Below are 25,359 nucleotides of genomic sequence, written 5' to 3' on the forward strand. Positions count from 1 at the left end.
AATTTAGCAAAATTTTCCCAATATCATTTTGTCAGTCTTTTAGTTAAGCTCTTGCTATTTATACCTTATAGCTTTGGACCTCAAAGTCTGATCTTAGGTTTAGCTATAGGATTAAGATAAATCTACATAATGATCTACCAGATTGAACTGTATATATGAGAAATAATTCAGTAACTGAATGAAATGATTAAAAAACAAAAATATACAGATGAACAGATTTAAGGCTCATTTGAGTTTAGTACCAATTAATTCTTAGCATCAAATCCTGAAGATGTATTTTATTTAATACTTGCATTTAGGTGTATACATATTATTTTTGGTCAAATTATTATTAGTATAGATAAAATATCTTATGAGAAATAGAAACTTATTAATCACATGCTATTCTGGAAGAATGGAGTATGAATTTAAGAGCACTTAGAAGACCATAGCAGTGCCTCTTGGGCCTGAACATACAGAGTGGCTGTCTGGTATGGAGAAGACAAGATATATAAGTGATAATTAAACTTCACAGAATATAGTATCCGACTGAAAGCTAGATTGATGATAGAAAAGCAGGTGGGGTGCATTTTTACATGTCTGTCATGGGATTCTCAGTCACAAACTAAAATATTGAACACAGGAGGGAGGTCATCTGTTGAGAGAAAGATGCTGATTTAGGTGACATATAAAAAGTTGAATTTGCTGGTCAATTATATACATGAACCCATTCAGTGTGAAGCCTTAGTTGGGCATATGGATTTAGAGCCCATACAGAAAGTTATCAGGATAACAAGAGGAGATTTTTAATCATGGAGGTGTCTTGAATTACACAGAGAATATCAACACAGAAACAGCAAAATCAAGGATAAATATCATGCAAGCCCAAGCTGTAAGATGCAGGTATTACTTTTTACAATATATACTGTGTCCAGGAAAGGTGTCCCTGAGAAAGCATCTGATGGTGATAAGTGACAATATGAAAATCTTGGAGAGAATCCTTCAAGATATAAAGTGCAAATGACAGAAATAAGCTTGGACTGTCTGAAGACAGGCAGAAGGAAGGCCAATGATGGATAACATAGTAAGAGGCAAAGTGGTAGGAAATGAGATCTAAACATTAAGTAGAGTAGAGCAAAAGAGGGCCAAGAACAAGAATAAAATAAGAGAAAAGAAAAATATAATGTTTAAACAAGAAGGAGAAACAGGGGAACATAAGGATATGAGGCATTAGAGAACATCAAGAAGTCTGCTAGAAAATGGCGTAACAGTTTCAAGTATTACAGAGTAACTTATCTGTTCGGTTCAATAAATAATTGATGTGCCCACAATATATACCCACAACTAAAAAGTTTTGAGATTTGGAAATTGGAAGACATTGGTGACTTTCTCAGATCAGGGCTGGCACAATGGCGGTGTTAGAAGCCAGACCCAGTGGGTTGAAGAATAAAGGGAGGTGGGAAAATCTATATAGCAATTGCAAAATGGTATTTTGAGAAATTGTGGCTGTGAAAGGGAGTAATAATGTAGCACACTAGCTAAACAGTGTCAAAAGGCTGAGAGAAGGGTTTTAAAACTGGAGAAGAGTGGTTGATAACAAGAGAAAGGGGGAAAGGAATAAACAATGGTGTAAGATACTTGGAAAAATGGAAGGTGTAAAGATGAGAAGCTAGCCTGCACTTGAAAGAAACACATTATCATCTAAAACTGAAGGAAAGACTTAAGCCTGGAATAGATACAGATGTTTCATGAAGGAATGTTGCAAACAAATGAAGGGAAATCACAATTGGTAGACTCAACTGTTGTCTGTAAAATTTAAGGACTTCTCTGTTCAAGAAGGAGCAATTGGAGTAGGTGGCTTGAGGAATGTGACAAACTATGGGGAAGATGTAAGAAATGGATTAGGAAGTAAATTTAGGTCATATAAATGGAGGTCAGGCAATATTGAATGCACATCACAGGTTGTTAGTCCAAAATATAGTATGTCCCCAATATAGATGGTTATGTGACTTAAATACAACAGTACGTAAGAGGCACGGTATGTTTTAAACTTTATTTTAGTAACACACATACAACTCAAAATTTACCATTTTAGCCATTTCAAGTGTATCATTCAGTGATATTAATTACATTCACAATATTGTGCTATATCACTTTCTACCCACTAGGATGTCTTTTGTTAAAAAGAAATGAAAAACAAAAAACAACAAGTATTAGTGAAGATGTGGGGAAATTTGTACTCTTATATATTGCTAATGTGATTATAAAATGGTGTAATGAATTTGTTGACTCCTCAGGAATTTGAACATATGGTTACCATATGACCTGGCAATCCCACTTTGTAGTATACACCCAAAAGAATTGAAAGCAAGGACTCAAACAGATATTTGTACACCAATGTTCACAGAAGCATTATTCACAATAACCCAAAAGTGAAGATGGTATATTTTTAATGAATTTTATTACTTATGGTATCCTAGGTTAGGGATTATCAACCTGTAGCTCTCAAGTTAACCCAAGCCTGTTCCTTTTTCTTGGTTTGTAAAGTTGAAATGCTGTCTGTGACTGAGTTCATGCTACAAAAACAGAGTTAAGTAATCGTGTCAGAGACCTTCTTCAAAACGGCCATTTACAAAAAACTTTTCTGATAACTGGACTAGGTTAAGCAGTTATAGTAAGAAAAAGATTTCCCCAAATCTCAGTAGCCTAATTAATCAAGGTTGATTTATTATTTATGCTTCATTTCCAATGTAGGTCAAAAGTGAACTCTGACCATGAATATAATTCTAGAACTCTAATTCTAAGACATCATCTCTCCATGTGCTTCCTTATCACTGTTACTGTGGAGAGGAGAACATAAAATTCCACACAATGGCTTTAAAACTCCTTTGTTAAGGTGACACATATTTCTTCCACAATTCAAAGAGGTAGGCAATTGCACCATATGTCTGGAAGGAATGTTTGTGAACAGTTGTTATAACAGCTACAAAAGTCAGGGAATAATAGATAGTGTAAGGAAAATTTGACAAGATTTGTCATGAGGTGATTGCCAGATAAGGAACATCATGATGTGCGGACAGTAATGGAGAAAAAGATCAAGAGTCCAGATGGTAGAAATCTAACAGATAACAAATATAGTAGAGCATTATGAGTGCGATAGCAGGAAGGAAATGAGACAGCGCTGATTTTCATGTCAGTATTTGTTGTACTAAGGCCAAGTAAATAAGATAAACATCTTCATTTCTGGTACTTGATTATTTTAAATGGGTAGTTGTTTCTATATTATCTCTACATCCTGTTTCTTTTCAGAAGTAAGATGTGATCCTCCTTCTATCGCAAATGGTTTCTTCACTCCTGAGAGATCTATATATAGAAGTGACGATATAATCACCTTCTACTGTAAAGATGGCTTTTATTATACTGGTGGAAATACGGCAAAGTGTTCTGGTAGTAGATGGGTGCCTCATCCAAAATGCAGCAGTACGTTCCACTTACCTTTCTTTAAATTTTAAAATAACTTTCCTTAAACGCAAAAAAAAATGTTTATTAATGCATATGTAAAAATAGAGCCTTTGTAGTTATTCTTTGCTTTTCAAAATAGGTAATTCTAAGGAGGCTCAAAAACACATATCTATAAACTATGCATTCTTTGAATTGTTTTGATACTCAAAAATATATATGTGTATATGAATATATATTTCTCTAAATGGCACAATTCTCCAAATATCTGAAAACTGGGTAAGAACCTAACACATATATATTAGCTATATTGTTTTATAACCAATTTTCCCCAAAACAACGTTGCTTAAAACAGCACAACTTTATTATCTCACAGTGTCTGTGGGTCACGATTTGAGAGTGATTTAGCCGGACTGTCCAGAGTCAAGCTGTGGTCTGGAGTTTGCAGTGAGTCTCCTGGCCTCACAGGCTGGAAGATTCTCTTCCAAGGTGGCTCACTCACATGGCTTCAGGCTGGAGGCTCCAATTCACATGGGCCTTTCCACAGGTTGCTTGAATGGCCACTAACATTACCCAAAACTAGCAATCCAGAGAAGAGGAAGCCTCAATACCTTTTATGACAGAGACACACAATATCACTTCAGCCATATCTACTCAAAGTGAGTCACTCTGTCCACTCCACACTCAAAAGGAGGGCATTTAGGCTCCACTTTTTGGGCTGATGAGTGCTGAAGAAGTTGCGCTATTTTCTAAAACCATTACAGGTAAATGGTTCCTTTCCTCTGTATATGACAGTATATTACAAAGTTATACCACATTTAAACTGGTTTTCCATGAAAGAAAATGTAATGAATCATATTATAAGCCAGTTGACTCAATGTTAACTCCTGGCATAATTCCAGAACAAATTATAAGAAACATGAGTTGCTGACAGAAGAAGCTATTATTACTATGAGTAAGATTTCCATATATATATGAGGTATAAAGAAAATATTAAAGTTTATGGCTGGTTTAGGAAATTTTTAGATGAAGGGTATAAGTCAGCCCAAGTAAAACTAGGCCTCAACAAATTTATTCCAAGGGGACTTTTTGTAAATCCTTTGATCAAAATGGAGATAAGGGCACATTCGGTGGTTTATCATCTAATTTGTAATTTTATTTAATAATCCAATCTGATAATTAGATGCAAGACTATGTTTTTGGGCCTATGCCATTACTCATTGTGGTCATCAAATAGTTTAATGTTTTGTGGGAAACGCAGTACAAATTCACAAGTGGAATGATACGAGGGATGATGATAGTGAATCTGCAATAGAACAGATTCACTAGTTAAAGAAAATAATAACTAAGAGTTTGAATCCAAGAAGATAAAATTTAACAGTGATAATGACAAGATCTTGGATTTGGTCAAAGAAATCAACTGCACTAGTACAGACTAATTAATAACAGCTATCAATTAGTCAATATTTTAATAAATTTTAAGACCAGTTTGAGTCATTATGATGAAACCCACCATAACTGCTAAGGAAAACACAACCTGCATTGGTGGAAATGTAGGAGGGGAAAGAAGTCTATTCTTGCCATGTCAATCTCAAAGCTGATGGATCATAGGTGCAAAATAATATCTGCTTCATGGAATCACCTTATAAAAGAGATAAAGGTGGACTCATGTTTCAATGAGAAAGAATAGTGAAAGGAACCAGGCCTGTGATAAAACAATTCCTACTTTTTATTATATCTCATTTTTGTACCTTTTGGAAAGAATTAGAGTATTTTGTTTTGCTAGCATTCTATGACATACCATAATGAGATTGAAAAACATACTTGTCCTGGTGTCACACCACCAAGTTTCAAATCTTTGTTCTACAATGTAATGGGTAATTTCATTTTTCAGACTCTCTTACTGCAGATCCAGACACTCAAAATTTTCCAGGGTAGAATTATTTCTACTGCTGATTGGCAGGTCTTGACATATTGTTATGGAATTTGCAGAATTGGGAGGTAAAAAGAAAGTATTTTTAATAATCAAAAAAGGCATTGGGAAATAACAACTAACAGTTTACTTAGAAGAAATGACATTAAGAAGAGCCATTTAATCTGCAATATTTTGGAATCTAAAAAAAAAAAGCAGGAAAAAGGTATCAGTATGAGAGAAATGGATTGTAGATGAAGTTTCTGTAATGAGAGAAGTTATCATTTACACATCTTAGATAACGAAAGACATTTAGGGTAAGCAAGGAATCAAAACCTATCATCCATATAACACATTGGGAGAAATTACCTGGGAAAATTTCTTATGAGACAAAAAAACAGATTGCAAGATGGGAGAATGAAGTGTGTAAGCAATAGTTGCTGGGCATTGTGTGTTGGAATGTGTTTTTAACTTGTTACATGAGGCTTCTTGAAATAGAACGATCATATTTCCTAGAAAAACTAATGCTAGTCTGGAATTAAAAATAGTAAAATGTCTCTAAAACATCCAAGAAAAGTGCACAATTCTGAAAATAAAAAAGATATCAACCTATTAATAGATAATATAGCATCTAAACATACTATATCTTTATTAAATTATTCAAATATCAGAATATTCTATATATATATTATATTTATTGAATATATTTATTTTCAACTATGAGTAATTTAATAAAGAACAAGTATCTCATACCTCACTTAAAAAATAAATATTATATAAGACACAGAAAAAATTTCATTTGCCAATTAAAATTAAAAGCAAGAAATCAGTTTACCATAATCTTAATTATTTGGTTATTAAGGATTATTCCTTGTCTACTTTTCCTGGTTAAAAAATTATGAAAAGAAAACTGGCTTGGATGAATTAATATGAGACACAAATAAGAATTTTTTTTCTCTGTGAGGCAATCAAAAGAGATTTTTTGATGTGCTTCTCTTTGTATTTCCTAAATTATACAGAAGAGTAGAAAAATAAACTAATGGAGGCTATTAAATTAATTCCATGTCTCTCTGACTGACTCTCTCTCTCTCTCTTTCTCTCTCTCTCTGCTCACTCTCTCTATCTCCCCTAAATCTGAGCTGGGCTTAAAAGAAAATCTCTTTCATGAGAGGGGGTATGAAAAAGAAAGAAGAGAAAAGTCAGGTTGGCTGAGGGGGAAAATCTACACCTTCATTACTCAACTAGGTCGCTGATTTGTCAACCAGCGTTAGGGGTATATGTAATCAAGGAAAACACATTAAATAAGTCTGCACAGTTTTCTTCTTGGAGAATGTTCAGACAAGTTTATGCCCACTGTGACCCAAAAGATGTAACTTAGTTTTCATTAGCAGTGACCTCCCCAAATACATCAGTAGTCAGAATCAAATAAATTTCCTTGTCTTAGAGTCCTTAATGCAAGGAAGGCAGTTATGATAAAAAGAGAATATAACTCATCAATGAAAAATTTAAAATCCAATTTAAGTGCTTGTTATGATAACATATATATATGGTTTTGTGTTTTTATTCCAAGTGAAGGGGTGTGATCTTCCACAAATAAAACATGGATATCTATATGAAACAACATTTTTCAGACCATCCTTTCCAGCAGCTATAGGAAAAACTTACTATTACTACTGTAATGACAATTTTGTGACTCCTGCACAACAAGGCGGTGATTACATGAAATGCACAAAACAAGGATGGTCGCCAGCAGTACCATGCCTCAGTAAGTCACTGTTCTTATATCACACGTGTACATCTTTCAGAGATGGCGAGAGAAAAACACGGAAGTGATTAAGATCAAGTCTTGTCCTGCAAAATCAGGGCCAGCAAATGAGTGATGACAGCACATAGGACAAATATGGATCTGTTGATTTTTGAGGTGCCGTTCATGAATTTCAAATGAGAAGTAAAGATGGTATTGTTATAAGGGCATCTATAATGTACATTTTACCATATTTCAATTGTAAAAGCCAAAGGTAATAACATCAAATACTGATTATTCATTTTATTTTTAAATAGTTGAAGTTTTTCCTTAATTTGTACATCGTTTGGATGCATGTGCATCCTCATTTACACATTATAAAGGGAATCATCTTAATATTTTTTATTAAAGAAGTTGTAGATTTACAGAAAGACCATGCTGAATTTACAAAGTTCCCAAAAGTACCCCCAACACGCAATTTTCACTGTGATTAACAATTTGCTTTAGTGTGGTATCTCCTTTACAACCGATGAAAGAATATTATTGTAATTGTACTATTAACTACAGTCCATAGTTTATATTTTGGATTTAGTGCTTGTATTGTAAAGGTCTGTGTTTTAAAAAAAATTATTATACTATATATATATGTTAGCATGTATAACATCCTAAAATTTCCAATTTTATTATAATTTATTGTTTTTTATATATATATAATTTATTATTTTGAGTAAAATCGTGTTATTTTTCATTTATCTTTTTATGGCTTTCAGGACGATGCTATTTTCATTATGTGGAAAATGGACATATGTTAAGCACAAAATACACATATTTAGAGCATGAAACTGTAGACGTTGAGTGCAATCCTGGCTACAGTCTTCCAAATGAACGCACCAAAATTACGTGCACAGAGCAGGACTGGTCCCCTCCTCCCAGGTGCATCCGTGTCAGTAAGTTTCTGCTCTGAGATGTCAAGATACTTATGTTGTTATATGACTCACAAATGTTAACTGCAACAAATGTATATATTAACTTCTTCTTACCCTGCCAATAGAACCTATGTGTTTTTTTTCCATGTGTACATGTATATACAAAAATTTCTTGATAAAATATAAGAAAATACATGTTCCTATCTATAGATATTTTTCAAGAATACAGAAAAACAATTTGAACACAATATTTGTTGGTTGAGTCGTGAAATATTTGCATTGATATCACTAAATCAGTTGACTCTATTACAAATTATAACCAGAAAATAAATGCAGTGCTAACTAAAAATGTCATTCATATGCTTAGGTAGCTACTCAACATGCATTTTTACAAGATATTGATTCTCAGTGTATCTCAGAGGTCTGTAACCCAGAATTGATTTTCTGGGACATTGTGTATGTTCTACTCTCCAAGATGATTTCCAGCTGTTTTCCACTGTAGGTGGACCAATATACACTCGCTTTACATCCCTGTTAATGATTAGTGATGCTGCTTTACATCTTTGTTAATGATTAGAGATGCATTTTAGTGTTTCCACTTTGAGTACTTATAAAATGCTACAGCATTGAAGTTGTAAATTGAGCTCTTTTTATAAATTAGGCAAAGCATATACTCGCGCTTATTGGTAATCACTTTTTAAAATCTAGGCCATGAATATTAATGGTTTCTTCATTTGTCTTTTATGTGTATTTTTATATTCTAGGGATTCTTTCTATTTTCTGAATATGAATTTCAATTATACTTATTGAAAATATTTCTTCTTTTCTAAGGCCTGTGTTTTTCTTTCTTTAAGATATCCTTAGTGAACAGTTTATTATTTCCTGCAGTTATTAACCTGTTTTCATGATTAATATTGCTTGTGTCTTCTCCAAGAACATAGAGAATGCAATATTTTATTCTAAAAACTTTTAATATTTCTCCTCCCCTGTTAAATAGTTAATCCGGTTTGAGTTTATTTATATGCATGGTAACTATCAAATTTCCATTTTTTTAGAAAATTTGGAAATTCAACATTTCCCCAGGGCTCTGTAATTGCACCTGTCTCATATATCACAAACATATATCATGAGTATTAATTTGAGCTCTCTATTTTGTGCCATAATAATTTTTTTTAAATCATTGCTCCAGAACTACCCTGTTTTAACTACTTTAGATTTGTAATAAGTCTGGACATCTAGTGAAGACATTTCAGCCTATTTTTTTCTTTATCATTCTTTGATTTATTCTTGGGCTTTGATCTCAGGTACTTTATTTGCATCCTTTCTATTTTTCTTTGTCAGTCTTGCTAGTGACCCATCAATTTTATTGATGTTTCCAATGAACCAGCTTTTGGCTTTATTGATTCTTTCTTTTGTTCTTTTATTCTCCCATTCATTTAACTCTACTTTAATCTTTGTCATTTCTCTTCTTCTGTTTGCATCTGTTGCTATTCTTTCTCAAGTTCCTCCAGGTGAACAGCTAAGTGCTCCATTTTTGCTGTTTCTAGTTTTATAATATAGGCTTTTAGGGCAATAACCTTTCCTCTTAGCACAGCCTTTTCTGCCTCCCACAAGTTTTGATAAATTGTATTCTCCTTTTTATTCATCTCCAGATAGCTAATGATTTCTTTAGCAATTTCTTCTCTGACCCACTGTTTATTTAAAAGTGTGCTATTTAATCTCCATGTATTAGTGAATGTTCTTGTTCTTTGATGGTTATTGAGATCCAGCTTCGTTCCCATGTGATCAGAGAAGGTGCTTTGAATAATTTCAATGTCTGTAAATTTATAAAGACTTGTTTTGTGCCCCCAGCATATGATCTATATTAGAGAATGTTGCATGAGCTCTAGAGAAGAATGTATACCCTTGTGTTTTGGGATGCAATGACCTATATATGTCTGTTAGGTCTAATTAATTTATCAAGTTGTATAACTTCTCTACTTCTTTGTTGATCCTCTGTCTGGTTGTTCTATCTATAGAGGAGAGTGGTGTATTGAAGTCTCCTACTATTATTGCTGAAACATCTATTGCTCCCTTCAGTTTTGCTAATGTCTGTCTCATATACTTTGAAGCTCCTTGATTGGGAGCATGATCATTTATCATTGTTTTCTCTTCTTGATGAATCATCCCTTTTATTAATATATGGTGTCCTTCTTTGTCTCTTATGATACGTTTGCATTTAATGTCTGTTTTGTCCAATATGAGTATAGCTAATCCTGGTTTCTTTTGGTAACAACTTTTGTGGGAAATCTTTTTGCATCCTTTCACTTTCAATCTATTTGTATCCTTTTTCTAAAACGAGTCTCTTGTAAGCAGCATATATGTGGATTTTATTTCTTAATCTATTCTGCCAATCTGTATCTTTTAATTGGTAAGTGTAGTCCGTGAACATTCAAAGTTATTACTGAAAAGGCATTTCTTGAATCCACCATCCTATTTTTTGGCTTTATTTGTCAGATCTATATTTTCTTTTCCCTCTTTCTGTTTTTATCCTTTAAGTTACCCTTACTGGTACTCTTCAATTCTGTGCCTTCCTCCAGAACCCCTCTCCTGTCTTTTCAACTGGCAGAACTCACGTTAGCATTCCTTGTAGGGCCAGTCTCTTGTTGACAAAATCTCTCAGGATTTGTTCATATGTGAAAATTTTAATCTCTCCCTCAATTTTGAAGGACAGCTTGGCTGGGTTGAGAATTCTTGGCTGGAAATCTTTCTTTTTCAGGATTTTAAATATATCATACCACTGCCTTCTCGCATCCATGGTGCCAGTTGAGTACTCTGAATTCAGTCTTATGTGGTTTCCCTTGTATGTAGTAGGTTGTTTTTCTCTTGCCACTTTCAGAATTTTCTACTTCTCATCAACATTTGACAGAGTGATTAATATGTGTCTTGGGGAAGGTCCATTTGGATTTATTCTGTATGGAGTTTATTGGGCTTCTTTGATTGTATATTTATGTCCTTTATAAGGGTTGGGAAGTTTTCCCTGATTATATCTTCAATTACTCTTCCTGGTCTTTTACTCCTCTTTTCTCTTTCTGGAACACCAATAATTCTTATATTTGTGTGCTTTGTTTTGTTCATCATTTCACTGAGCTCCAATTCCATTTTTTCCATCTTTTTTGGCCATTTGCTGTTTTGAGTACTCAAAATCAGTTATCCTGTCCTCTAGTTAATTTATGCTTTCTTCTGTCTCTTCAAATCTGGTGTTGTGTGCTTCTAGCATTTTTTTAATTGGTCAACAAGAGTCTGTGATATCTGCTATTTTTCTTTTTATTCTTTCAAATCCTTCTATATGTTCTTATGGTGTCTTGATCTTCTTTATGCCATTAGCCATCCCATTTTGTTTTTTTTACATTTTTTATTAATTTTTAATTTTTTTTTTAAATATCAAAAAACACCAAACACAAACATTCGTAACTTTTGATCATTCCGTGCTACATATATAATCAGTAATTCACAGTAATATTCACAGTAATTCACAGTAATATCATCACATAGTTGCATATTCATCATCATGATCATTTCTTGGAACATTTGGATCTATTCAGAAAAAGAAATAAAAAGAAAACAGTAAAAAATTCATAGATACCATACCCCCACTCCTCCCCCTCACCAAGCACCAGCATTTCAAGCTAAATTTGTTTTAACATTGTTCCCCCCTATTATTTATCTTTATTCCATATGTTTTACTCATCTGTTGATAAGGTAGATAAAACGAGCATCAGACACAAGGTTTTCACAATCACACAGTCACATTGTGAAAACTATATCATTATACAGTCATCATCAAGGAACATGGCTACTGGAACACAGATCCACATTTTCAGGCAGTTCCCTCCAGCCTTTCCACTATGTCCTGACCAACAAGGTGATATCTATTTAATCCATAAGAATAACCTCCAGGATAACCTTTCAACTCTGTTTGCAGTCTCTCAGCCATTGATACTTTATTTTGTCTCATTTTTCTCTTCCCTCTATTGGTCGAGAAGGTTTTCTCAGTACCCTGATGCTGAGTCTCAGCTCATTTTAGGGTTTTTCTCAGTCCCTTGATGCTGAATCTCAGCTCATTCTAGGATTTCTGTCCCACGTTGCCAGGAAGGTCCATACCCCTGGGAGTTCCACATAGACAGGGGTAGGGTGATGAGTTTTCTTGTTGTGTTGGCTGGAGAGAGAGGCCACATCTGAGCAACAAAAGAGGTTCTCTTGGGGGTGACTTGTAGGCCTAATTTTAAGTAGGCTTGACCTATCCTTTGTGGGGTTAAGTTTCATATGAACAAACCCTAAGATTGGGGGCTCAGCCTATAGCTTTGATTGTCTGCACTGCTTGTAAGAATATCAAGAACTCAACTTGGGGAAGTTGAATTTTCCCCCTTTCTCACCATTCCCTGAAGGGGACTTTACAAATACTTTTTTATTCACTGTTCAAATCACTCTGCATCCCACTTATTTTATTAAGTAGAGTTATATGAACATCTTGATTAGTTGTTCCAATGTCTGTGTCTTCTTTGTTGTTTTAATATGGTCCTTAGGCTGGGCTGTATCTATCTGCATTGTGCTATGTTTAGTGATCTTATGTTGTTTTCAAACATGTAAATATCTTGATTGAATTACTTTGGGAGTTGATTTCTTTCAACAGTCTAAAGCGTTGTGTTTGTGGAGTGACTGTGTAGCAGAATGTGGGTATTGGGTGGGGCACAACAGTGCAGTGGTGCATTGCAGCACAGGTATGGGCACAGGCTGGGGATGTTATGCTGGTACTTGTGAACGTGGGTGCCCTGTGGTCAGGGAGGATGTAACAGTGAGGGTGTACAAGTCTGGGGCACGTAACCCTGCTGTGCTTTGGTCTAGGGCATGGGACCCTTTGTGCTCATGTGCAGAGCTATGGCAGCAAGTCAGCATTATACCTGCATGGGCTGGGGGTGGATGTGACCTGGCTGCGCAGGTCATCTTTTTGTCAGAGCTCGGGGGCATGACTTGATTTCATGTTCTTTAGACCTTTTCATCAAGTTCCTTCACAAATTCTGTTTAGATTGGAATTACTTTGGTTCTCCAGATCAAATCATGGAAAATATATATCTTTATGACACCTCAGCCTTCCTTTTATTTAATGTGATATATTTTGAAGTTGTTTGATCTATTTGAATGTCTGTATTATAAATTTTCTTATGAGAAGATTTTAGATATGATTTATATCTCTTATAAATGATATGCTGATTATTTATTTAAGCTTTAAGTATATTCATTTATCTTATGTGATTTGAAATTTTAAAAATATATAATAAGTAATGTTGCTTAAAATTTGGAATGAGCATTTATTGATGGTATTTGACTTACATCATTACTAGCTTTGCTTGTTTATCTTAATTGTTTTTTTTTTCTGTTTGGAATTTTGGTTATTTCACGTGAAGAGATGCAACTACTCTCTCGTATTTTCCACTTTACATTTCCTATTCAGGTAGATTGCTTTGGCATTTTTCTTTTAGCAACCCAATCACTTAAAATATTTTAGTGCAATTATATTTATCATTTTATTTTTCAATAAGCAATTTGAAGTTCAACTTTATCTAGGTGTAATTATATACAATAAAATTCACACTTGTTTAGTTTGTAGGCCAAAGACTTGCGAAATGGGCCCATGTGCATAACTCGGTCTAGTCAGAAGCAATTTTAATCTCCCTGAAGGTTGTTTTGTGCCCTTCTCTGCTCAATTTCTTTCCACAAACTGCACTGCAAGCCTCTAACGGTACGGGTTCTGAATGGACCACCTTTACATACTGCCACGTGGCCGCCTTTGGTAAAATCCTAATTAAGTAAAAGCAATTTTGCCATTGGGTAAGTATGAATTTTGTTTAAATGTAGCTTTGGAAGTTAGACTCCACCTAGGCAGATTAGATTTCCATTTATGAATTCCCACAGTCTAGGGGAAATGCGCATCTCCTGTGCGATCGTTCCTGTGCTTCTGATGCTGAGGTCCTCGGCCTTTGTTTCTGCATTATTTATGCTTCCTCCTGGTAAGTAATACCTCTCTGCTGCTCCTGCGTCCGCGTGAGTGTTCTTTCCTATTGTTTTCCCTATCATGCCGTTGACTTATCTGTTGCCTCTTTTTTCAAAATATAGTCTATCGATTCCTGGCTTACATACTTCCCCCTCCCCCCAAAAAGAAACCAAGCAAACAAACAACAAAAAACAAACAGAAATCAACAAATGGTGCCGCAGTAATGGGATACTCACATGGAAAAAGAATGAAATGTGACCTCCGCCATCCGGCATACAGAAAAAATTATGCATATATTCTGAAGTTGCATTAGCTCTCCAGGCTGCTTACTATCTTTTTCACAGCTCATAAATTAATATCACCTATAATAATATGGGTCTTTTCCTTAGTATTTAATCTCTTGATTAGTGGCACATTTGACTTATCCTCAGTTTCTGGCTTGTGTCAGTTTTGCACAAGGTGTTTTTGGAGTGTTTTGCACAATATTCAACAATTCACAAAACATGATATTATCATTGATTGCTTATTATGTGAATAGAGTTTGAGCATATATTTCATAATAAAAATTGTGCTTCCCTAGTGTGATGTCTGATAGGTGATAGTTACTTTGAAATATACTTTGGTCTGAGTATGCCAAAGTTCCTCCCAGAAGTGCCTTTGGTAAACACTGAGGCTATTACTAGTAGATGTCAACGCCTACTGACAATGACATCCAGTACTGACAATGGATTTAGTTTGACAACAATTCTTAACTTTGAATATTGTCCTTCACCCATAAAAATATGGTCTAGGGCAGGGCCAGGTATTAAATAGATTTTTATATAAATGGCCAGATAGTAAATATATTTTTCTTGGGGGCTTGCACTATGTCTGGTGCTAATACTCAACTCAGTTGTAGCATGAGAGCAGCTGTAGACATTATGCAAACGAAAGAGTATGTCTGTGTTTCAAAAAAGTTTATTTGCAATAAGAGTCACCAAGGCTTTTTGGTCTACAGGCAGTGATTTGCCAACAATTGGTCTAGAGGCATTGTGTTACATAACAATATGACAATTCAGGTCTGCTACAGATATTTTATGCCTGTGTGTCCAACAGATAATTGCCTAGGTTGTAGTTATGCAGTGGTCTGAGTCTCTGTTGTTAAAGAAAGCTTTTTGTGTACATATTTAAGTTAATAGTTCCAACAAGTAACTTCCCAAAGGAGATTATCCCATATAAATAACGTGAAAAATTGGGAATAAAAAACCAAAGTAATATTATTCTCCTCCCAGATATTATTCACAAGGTGTTATTAGCATTATTGAAATGTGTCACATAGATAATTCCAGACAGAATGCTCTTTAAACCTCCCAAAATCCAATCTGGACTTTCAGCTTCAAACAAAAGGGAGATTTATGTAGAGAAATATCTTCATCGTAGTGAGCATTTGTAAATACAACTAAGAGATTGTATGCTTTTGGTTTCCATTTTACACAAGGTACCAAGGCAATCTTAGCTTTTCCTTTCTGCCTTATGCAAATATTGACTTCTTTCTGGTCAACAGAGCAATCTGTTCCCTTTTTTTCATTTCACCTTCATACTCACCCAGATCTTCTACCCCCCAGCAAACCTCGGGTAGAATCATCAGTTTAAGCTGGAGGATTGACCCCTAGAAATGGCAACATTTTGATACCCCTTTTGCCCATTTTCAGTAATATAGAGTAGGAGGGAATAAAGGAAATTTATAAGACTCACATCCATGTGAGCAAGATGTAGAAACCAGTAATCCAAGTTTAAGCACATGAGAAAAAATGTATGTCCTTAAAGTCCTTTAAAATTGGCCACTAGTAAATAATATAGAGTAATTAGACCCATTATTATATGGTGTCAAGTTAGTAATTTATCTTTCCTCTGAAATGGAAAATGCAATCCAGTTTTCACATCTATGTAACAGGAAGAGTAAAATAAAAAGTTTATTTGATTTCCTTTGCTATAGCCCATGCCATTTTCCTATCTTCTCCATAATAATGCAACAATTTATCCAATGGTGCGTCATGTTTACAATGAAATATGTTATGTTTTAACCCACTTTCATCCTCTTATACAAGCCATTCTTTCAGTCTTTTACTGCCATAGCCTATCCAATTTAATAAGTTGGCATTTCATTTGCTCATTGCATTTTATTAATGTCAACTACTCTGTTGGTGGTAAGCTCTAAGTTTAGTTTATTGTACATGATGTTTCTTAGCCCATTGTTATACTGTATCAGCAATAAAATGGACTCTCCTTGATTAGATGATTTATAATCAAGTGGATCAAAACTGAAGTATTTTCTGCTCTAAGCCCTAGGTTGTATTAGAGATTTTTGTTTTGTTTACAGGATATGAAAATTAAGATGCAGTATTACATATATATATATTTAAGATGCAGTATTACATATATATATATATATTTCTGACTACGACGTTTGGTATCTACATGGAATTCTGGGTATCAAGCTAAGAAAATCCACTTGCCAACAATGGGCTCCCCAAGATCCCATTGGTACTTGGCCTGTCATTGCTTTCAGGGTCTGATAATTCCATTGCACTTTTTTTTTCCTGGTGGATTTTTGAAGAGAGGCTAATAACATCCCATGATATGACATGTAATTTCTTCAGAAATCATACAAACCATCAAAGTCTGTGCCTCTACCTTGGGTTTTGAAACTCATAGAATCAGCTACTTATTTTTTCCTTAGCTTTCACTTCATGTTTTTCCTGAGCCAGACGTGAAGGCCGAGGGTCTACTTAGGAATTTTTTTTTAACATTCATCCTGACTTAGACATGCATTTGACTTTCTAAATTCCCCAAATTTTGATTGCCCTAATTTCCAAATAAACTCTTCTTCAGGTTTTCATGCCAGCAATTTGGCATTCCACTATAAGCCACAAACTGTAGTATTTTAGCCCAGTTTGTTGCAGGTTGTCCATTTGCCTTCTATAGATAGGGACAGGTTCTTGGAGTTGTCATTTTGGAGCTGTTCATTGTTGGTATATAGACACACTGCCGGATTTTTCAAGCTGATCCCATACCCTCCACTCTGCCGGATTAATTTATAAGATCTAGTTGCTTTCATATAGATTATTTGCGATTTCATCTATATAGAATTGTGACATCTGTGAATTTGGGTTTCATTCCTTTTCTTGTCTAATTTTCCACCAAAACATAGAATAGCAGTGATGAAAGCAGGTCTCCTCCACTTTTTTTGTTCTTATGTGGAAAGCTTTTATTCTTTTACCATTGAGTATGATGTTACCTGCAAGTTTTTCTTGCATGTCCTTTGTTGTGTTGAAGAAGTTTGCAAATGTTCCTAGTTTCCTGAGTTTTTATCAAAAAATGGTATAGGATTTAGTTCAATGCCTTTTCTGTGTAATTGAGATGATTATGTGGGCCTTTTTTCCCCCTTTATTGTCTTAGTATCGTTTGTTGTGTTTTCATTTTCTTATATTGTTTCCTTGCATTCCTAGGATAAATCCCACTTGATCATGGTGAAGAATCTTTTCAACGTGCCGTTGGATTCAGTTTTCTAGTATTTTGTTGATGATATTTGAATTTATATTCATATTTGATATTGGTCTGTAATTTTCTTGTGATATTTTTATTTGCCCTTCCTAAAGTGATGTTGGCTTCACTGAACAAGTTAAGAAGTGTTACCATGTCTTTGAATTTCTGGAGTGTTTTAAAGGAATTGTGTTACTCAACTTACTTTTTATTTATGTTGTCATATCATTGTCTGTTTATAAATTCTTTCTATTGAAAATATGCTTGTACTTTCACCCTTTTAGAAACATGTCTGAGATCAGATATCACTATTGAGAATGGGTTTCTTTCTGAAAATGAGCATGCATATTTGTTGAACAAACAAGCTCAATATAAGTGTAAACAAGGCTATGTAACACCAGAGGGTGAAACTACAGGATCAATTACCTGTTTAAAAAGAGGATGGTCAGATCAACCCGCGTGCATTAGTAAGTACTTTATTTTGTTATTAATCATTTTTCTGATGACAGCGTGCAAATGTTTAATTCTTTGTTGGGGGGAGGGCTTATGTGTTTCCATTGAAAAGAGAAATAAAACACTTTGAGAAATTGTGTGTGTGGGTGTTAATATATATATATATATCTAGAAATATTTCTCTATCGATTACCTAAATATTTATAAAGATTTTCTAAAAACAATTTAAGTTTATTTCATTGACTAACTTTATTATTCCAAAGCCACTCAGTAATTCTTCTGAAGTGTGAGTATAAATTCATTTTGATTCTTTAATTTTGTTTTCCTTTTCTTTCAGTTTTCATGCTTTCTATGAGCTGTATGAAGAAAAAAATGATAAAAGCCATCCCCATGTGAACTCATTTTATACTAAATTGTGATCAATTATCTACTATAAGGCTTTCTTATTATGGAGGAGAAAATGTTGATAAATACATTGATCTTTTTATCAAATTAATCCATTTACCTTTGTATATATTTCATATCTGCTTACCGTTATATTCCTTCAAAGTTAACAAAAGGTCAATCTGGTGTTCTGAAAATGTAATACACACCATTAATGGCCTATTTTGCTACCAGCATGTGGCAAGCTCCCTGAAGTAAATAGCATTGACAAAAATGTTGTTAGCATAAATTTTTCAAGGGTTTTAATTACTTAAAGTAATGATGACTAGAGAAATAATTTTTATTTTTGGTATATTTCAGGACATCCTATCACTTGTCTTCTGAGATAATTTTAAAATAGTAATTAATTTAGAAGTGCATACTAATTTGCAAAGCTCTTTATTCCTTGGAAGGATTTACACAATTATCCATTCAAAAACATGATAAATGAAAACCTTAATTTTATTATGACACAGAATCTTGTGATAAGCCAGTATTTGAGAATGCCGTATCCAAAAATAACAGCGCATGGTTTAAGCTATATGACAAGTTACACTATGAATGCAATGACGGATTTGAAACAACAGACAGAACCATCACGGGTTCCATAGTGTGTAGAGAGGATGGTTGGTCCAGTACACCCACATGTCTAGGTAAGTATTTTATTTCAGGTATTCATTTTTCAGAATTAAAAAAATTAATAACATGCCCTTTTCTTCAAATTGGTACTATCTAGAGATATTTTAAGGAACAATGACTAAGGTGTCTTCTGATTTAATGTGAACTAAAAAAGGATTGTTTAAGATGATAATCTATCTTCCAAGCATTACATCAAAGTAATGTTTCTTGTGGGGCACAAATATTGTAGATTAGTGATTGAAATATAAATCCTTTTCAAGTTATCCCAAGACAAATTTTCCAATTGTTTGAAACTGGTCATCCATCATCAAAATGATGCTTTGTTACATTTCCTCAGCTATTTGGTTCCTAGTTCCTGCTTTACACCTACCCCTCATTAGTTTCTCCTGTTACTGCCAGGAGCACTTCTTTTTCAGACAATGCTAATTTCCATGGACAATTGGTTATTAACAAATAGCTGTTTGTTTTCCTGGGTTAAAAAAGAAGGCTTCCATCTGTGTAAAGCTGAGTGGATGTAGTGTGTTCCACACAGAGAATGGTATGTGCAAAGCTGTGAAATTAAAAGTATATTCAGGAAATACCAGGGTGAGTAGAGTCAATTTAAGCTATCTGAAGTTTTTATGTATAGCGATTTGGGGGGTGTGCAGGTAAAAGCAAGGCTATCATCCAGGTTATTTCAGGAATGTTACCATTGGTATTTAGTTTTGTTCTTGAGAAAAAGCCATACCATACATTTAAATAAATAAATGATTGCATTAGAATTTCAATATTAAAAGTTTTTCTCTGCCTGCATTCTTTGCTTGTGGTAGGGAAGAGATGAAGCAGTGAATTTATACATAGTGAGAAACAGTGTGATTCCAGATCAAGCAACTGTTGAAGTTTAACAGACTGATGAATAGTGCAGCCTTTGGAGTCAGCCTGCCTAGATTCTAATTCCTTTTCTGGTATTTGCTAACCACGTATCTTTGGGAAAGATACCTACCTTATTTGAAGCTTTCTTGAATCTCTTATCTCTGAAATACTTTAATACTTAAAGCTGTTGTAATGTTTCCAATGATTGTCATGGTTATTAGGGTAAGTAATCCATGTGAAGTGCTTGTCACAGTGTGAGACTAAAGAAAGTTGAATCCTAATTACATCGGTGTAATAGTTGCAGTGATCAACACATCTAATTCCATTCGTGTGTTCAGTAGAGGACTGTAGAATGCGGTGGATGTGGCAACATAAAGACAATGAAACAAGCATGGGGACATAACCCTTTCAAGAACTTTGTGCCAGGAAAGAAAAAGTTAAGAATATTGCTAGAAGAAAATTATGTCCTGAAAAGATGGTTTCTTTTTTTAAAGATGGGAAACATGAAAATATGGATGAGAAGGCTATAGGAGAGAGGAAACAGCAAAAGATTGAATGTATGAATAGATATGTCCTCATGAGAATGGAAAGAAGGGGAACCAAAGCTCCTGTGATTGGGCTGGACTTTGGTGTCCACAGGGCTTCTTCCAACTTTTTAGCAGGAGCAAGGGGGGGAAGTAGTGCAAAAATTTCAAGTGTAAAGAAGCAGAAGCTGATGGTTTCTATTTCCATGCAAAGTATGAGACCAGGTCATCTGAAACTGAGTGGTGCATGGGGGTAGAGTCAGAAGAAACACTGGGTGAAAATTTTGAAATAAAGACTGCAGAGGAAAGGACACTAAAGACTTCAGAAAAAAGGAAATCTTAGTTCATTATAAACCAAAGTGGACTTGCTTAGAATCCTGAAGGCTGAGTTAAATTTGCTTCTTTCAGACCGTCTAACTAATGTCTTTTATGTTCCAGTTATAGTGAAAAACACAAACATGGGCTTGCCTTTCCAGATTTTTTCATTCCAATGTAAGAGAATGAAAACATGTAAACCAAATATTGACCCAAAAACTAAATATAATTTTTATGTATTTTATATAACATTGTGTTCAAAGAGAAAAAAGTAGTGAAGGATTCAGATTGAAAATAGGAGCAGGCTGAGGGCTCTATTTTGTCTGGGATGGCATCCATCCAAAGAAAATTAGAGAAGCCCTCCAGGTGACAGGAAAGGATACGTTTATCGGCTAGGACAGCAAGGAACATGGCCTATCTAAAAAAATTAAAAATTAAAAATAACTGGAGGGCTGGCCACGGTGGCTCAGCTGGCAGAATTCACATCAAGGCTGTATTGTAAAAAAATTGGATTTTATTCTGAATGAGAAGATTTTAGAATGATCATACAATTCTTTTCATATACCTGAGGCAGCTCCAGATTTTATGAAGCCAAAAGTGTATGCAATTTTGAGTGGCATTCTTTAAAAAAGAATGCAAAATCCCAAATACATAATTCCCATGGCCATACCAATTCTTCAAACATGAAAGGAAAATATGGAGAGAAAATTGAACTGACAGAGACTATTAGGAACTGATGTGGATAATACTAAACAGTTTCCCAATTCAATAAGATAAGCCCTTGATTGGGGCTTGTTCTTATGAAACTTATTTCTGCAATGAGGAAACTAAGCCTGTTTGTAATTGTGCCTGAGAGCCATCCCAGAAAGCCTCTTTTGTTGCTCAGATGTGCTCACTCTTTAAGCTAACTCTGCAAATAAACTCAATGCCCATCCCCTACATGGGACATGACTCTCAGGGATACAGGCCTTCCTGGCAGTGAGGGACATGAGTATCAGGCATGAGCCTGGCCCTGACACCATGGGATGGAGAATGCCTTCTTGACAGAAGGGGAAAAAGAGATGAACCAAAATAAAGTGGCAATGGCTAAGAGATTTCAAATAGAGTTGAGAGGTCATTCTGAAGGTTACTCTTATGCAGGCTTCAGCCAGATATTGCAAACCACCACCGTATGCCAAACTCCAACCGGCAGTGTTCCTGAAAGCCTTAGGGAGTGCTCTTGGCTCCATCTAAGTCCATATGAAAGTTTTTCTTAGTAAGTTTATTTTTACCTGAAGATTGAGAGGAAGGTCAAATGAGAGGGTGGAGATGTAACTGAGAAAGTAGAATGTAACAAGTGACTGTGACTACTGCCACATAATATATCTATTTCTTTTTAGTATCTAGTGTTTTAGAATAGCCAGAAGGAAATACCTGAAGTTGTTCAACTGTAATCTGGTAGCACTGGTCTTTGATAACGAGTGTCAAACCATATAGAAAAAGCAAAAACAAAAAAGTCAGTTGCTTGTGTTTATGTGGATCTACTTTTGGATATTTTGTTCTTTCTCCTGTCTACATCTTCATCTACAGATATAAATCTGATAATTCTACACTGTCTTAGTTAATCTACCCCATAAGTCTTAAACTTAGGTAGAGTCCAATACTAGTGGTCAATAAGAGAATGGGGAAAGGGATATGCAGGTTTTATTTTCTTTTTATTATTTTTTTTTCTGGAGTAATACACATGTTCTAAAAATGGTCGTGGTGATAATGTACAATTTATGACAATACTGTGAAACCTTGATTGTGTAATTTGAATGGACTGTTTGATGTGTGAATATATCTTAATGAAATTTCATTAAAAAATAGTAACAAATGTACCACACCAATATTCTGGATCAACAAATGGGGCAGGATAAAAAGTATGAGAGGATTTAGTTTTATTCTTATTTCTTTTCTGTAGTAATGAATATGGTTTTAATTTGATCAATGGTATGTGGGCACAACTATTTGATGATACAATGTGCTATTGATGGTATACTTTGGATGGTTTGAATGTGTGTGAACATTTCTCGATAAAATCACAAATAATAAGTAATAAATAAATAAGTAAATAAATAAAGGAAACCGATGTGGGTTAATGGTTTTTTTTTGCAAATTTTATCAACATAGCTGACAATATGAATCAACACATATTGTTAGACATTAGCAATGCATTTTAATTCACCAAGGATTGAATGATCAAACGACAACATGTTGTGCTTTTAAAATATTCTTCTCTCATTAATCTGCAGAAAACTGGACACAGATGAGTTTAGTTTTGAGTTAATTTCAAATGTACTGTGAGTTCTATACTTATGTGAAAGGTTTCAAAAATTGTCATAAACTACTTAAAACTAAACAGTATCCTCAACAATCGTATCAATATAAATGAAAAGAAATTCATGAAAACATTTGCAGAGTCAATACTAGAATTAATGATTTTATTACTCATTTTATTAATTATGATTGGACAAAAAAATATCTTCAATTATATGTCTGTCCATTCAATCTCTTCCTTTAATCACCTTTCCTAAGTTATTATTTCTATATAAATATAGTAGTTGGGAAATACCTGACAGTCAGGTCTTTTTTTACTTGTTAAGCATTTGCTACAACAAGATGAGAAAAATAATTTGTATAAATTGAAGTAAAAATATATAAACAAACATGCATGCAAATAACTAATTGCTGTGTGGTTGATTGGAACAGAATTTTAGGGGAGGAATTCCAATGATTTACATTCAAAGGAGATTTTTCTCAGCAGACGGCTAACCTCAACATAAAAAAAATGAAAGTAAATTTGTTTAGTTACCTTTTTCTCACATTACTCTTAAAATAGTTACTTTATATTCAGTGTTATTATTACATGGCAATACTTGACTTTTCAATAGTTTGTTCTTAACATGATGCTAATTTTTATATTACAAGTATTTTATATTCCAATTATTTATTTTAAGAATTAAACAGTGAGGGTGCATGGGTGTTTCAGTTGCAGAATTCTCACCTATGTGGGGAGACCAGATACAATTCCCAGCGCGGGCATGCAGACGTATGCACACATACACACACACATGCACACACATACACATTAAGCGCTGAGAAAGGAGGATTTAAAACTAAATTATTCAATGTTAATGATAAAAACCAAAAGAAGCAAGCTGAATTTACAGATATAAATTCAGGAATCTGTATTTTCCTAAGGGTGTACAAAATGTAATAGTAAATTTTTCCAAGCAGGAAGATTTATTTTATGGCTTTACGCGTACACAGCTCACAGCACCTCTTTTTACAAGTCATGTATAAAATCTGTCAATGAACAATTATTCTGGATAAATTATTTTACTTTTTTTTTTTAATAGAAAGAGCATGTGGTGTTCCAGATTTAGAACAAAACTTAAGTGCTTCTCCCAGGAAACATAGTTATAAAGTTGGAGATGTGTTGAAATTGTCCTGCAGAATAGGACTTACAATTGTTGGACCAGATTCAATTCAGTGCTACCATTTCGGATGGTCCCCAAATGCACCAACATGTAAAGGTGAATATTTGTTTACGATTCCTGAAATGAGGATTAGTACTTTGTTATCAATTTCTATTTTTCCCTTCATTTTCTGCACAATTGTGGTACATCTAAAATCTAACGTATTAAGCCAGAGATGTTATACCTGGCAAGGACATGGGTTGAGTGGTAGGTACCTCAGTTTCCCTTAAGAAATTAATCACCAATTGTTTCTTAAAATACGTATTGGAAGCAATGATTGGAGGGACTTCTTTTTTTTTTCTTTTCTTTTGCACATGATGCCATTTTATCTGTCACTGTTCTCAAAAGATCTAGAACCAAATGATAAAGAGATATATTAAAAGGAATTGGCACACATGATTGAAAGTGCTACTCTCTGTAAGACAGGCTAGAGGCTGGAAATCCTGGTGAATGTGAGGTTGAAGTCGTTTTTGTTTTAATGCTGCACAGATAATATTCAGTATGATTTCCTGTGAGTTATTAACTTAGTCATTCAAAGAAATATGTTCTGTGCATACACGCCCTTCCTTTCTACTCTCTTTCTCTCTCTTCAGTGTTCCCTAGCTTTTAGTGATGACCTCTCTGATGAAGTCTTGATTCCAAATTACTCAGGCTAGAAACTAAAGAAGGAATTGAGTGTACAGTCTTGAGGCAGAATTCCTTCTTTCACATGGAACCCAGGTTTTTACATATAAGGTCTCCAACTGATTGGATGGGCTCCACCAACATTATCAACTGGAAATATCCATTATTTCAAGTCAACTTTTTATAGATACTAATCCCATCTTCAAAATATATCCTCAGCAACATCTAGGCCAAACAATTTGACATCATAACCTAGCCAAGTTAATACATAAAACTATCATAGCCACCATTGACATTGGATTTTTATGGGCCTTACCTTCAATTTCAATGAGATGTCTAAACAACATTCAAACAGCTTATAGTCAATTCAATTTATGTATGATTAATCAAAGTTAAAGGTTAATCAGTGATTGCTTCAAGTGATGGTACTTTTTTCAACAAGTTGTGATGAAATGT

General features: G+C 34.3%; 1 protein-coding gene across 1 annotated transcript in view; it reads left to right on the forward strand.

The window, feature by feature from the left end:
• Positions 1-25,359, forward strand: part of LOC143680793 (complement factor H-like) — a 133,395-nt gene that overhangs the window by 71,690 nt on the left and 36,346 nt on the right. Inside the window, exons 7-12 of the mRNA XM_077157294.1 lie at positions 3,289-3,459; positions 6,921-7,115; positions 7,865-8,041; positions 17,858-18,040; positions 18,926-19,102; positions 24,160-24,336. Coding sequence (XP_077013409.1) covers positions 3,289-3,459; positions 6,921-7,115; positions 7,865-8,041; positions 17,858-18,040; positions 18,926-19,102; positions 24,160-24,336 — 1,080 coding nt within the window. The remainder of the gene's footprint in view (positions 1-3,288; positions 3,460-6,920; positions 7,116-7,864; positions 8,042-17,857; positions 18,041-18,925; positions 19,103-24,159; positions 24,337-25,359) is intronic.

This window comes from Tamandua tetradactyla, chromosome 4, assembly GCF_023851605.1.
Source record: "Tamandua tetradactyla isolate mTamTet1 chromosome 4, mTamTet1.pri, whole genome shotgun sequence".
Classification (NCBI taxonomy): Eukaryota; Metazoa; Chordata; class Mammalia; order Pilosa; family Myrmecophagidae; genus Tamandua; species Tamandua tetradactyla.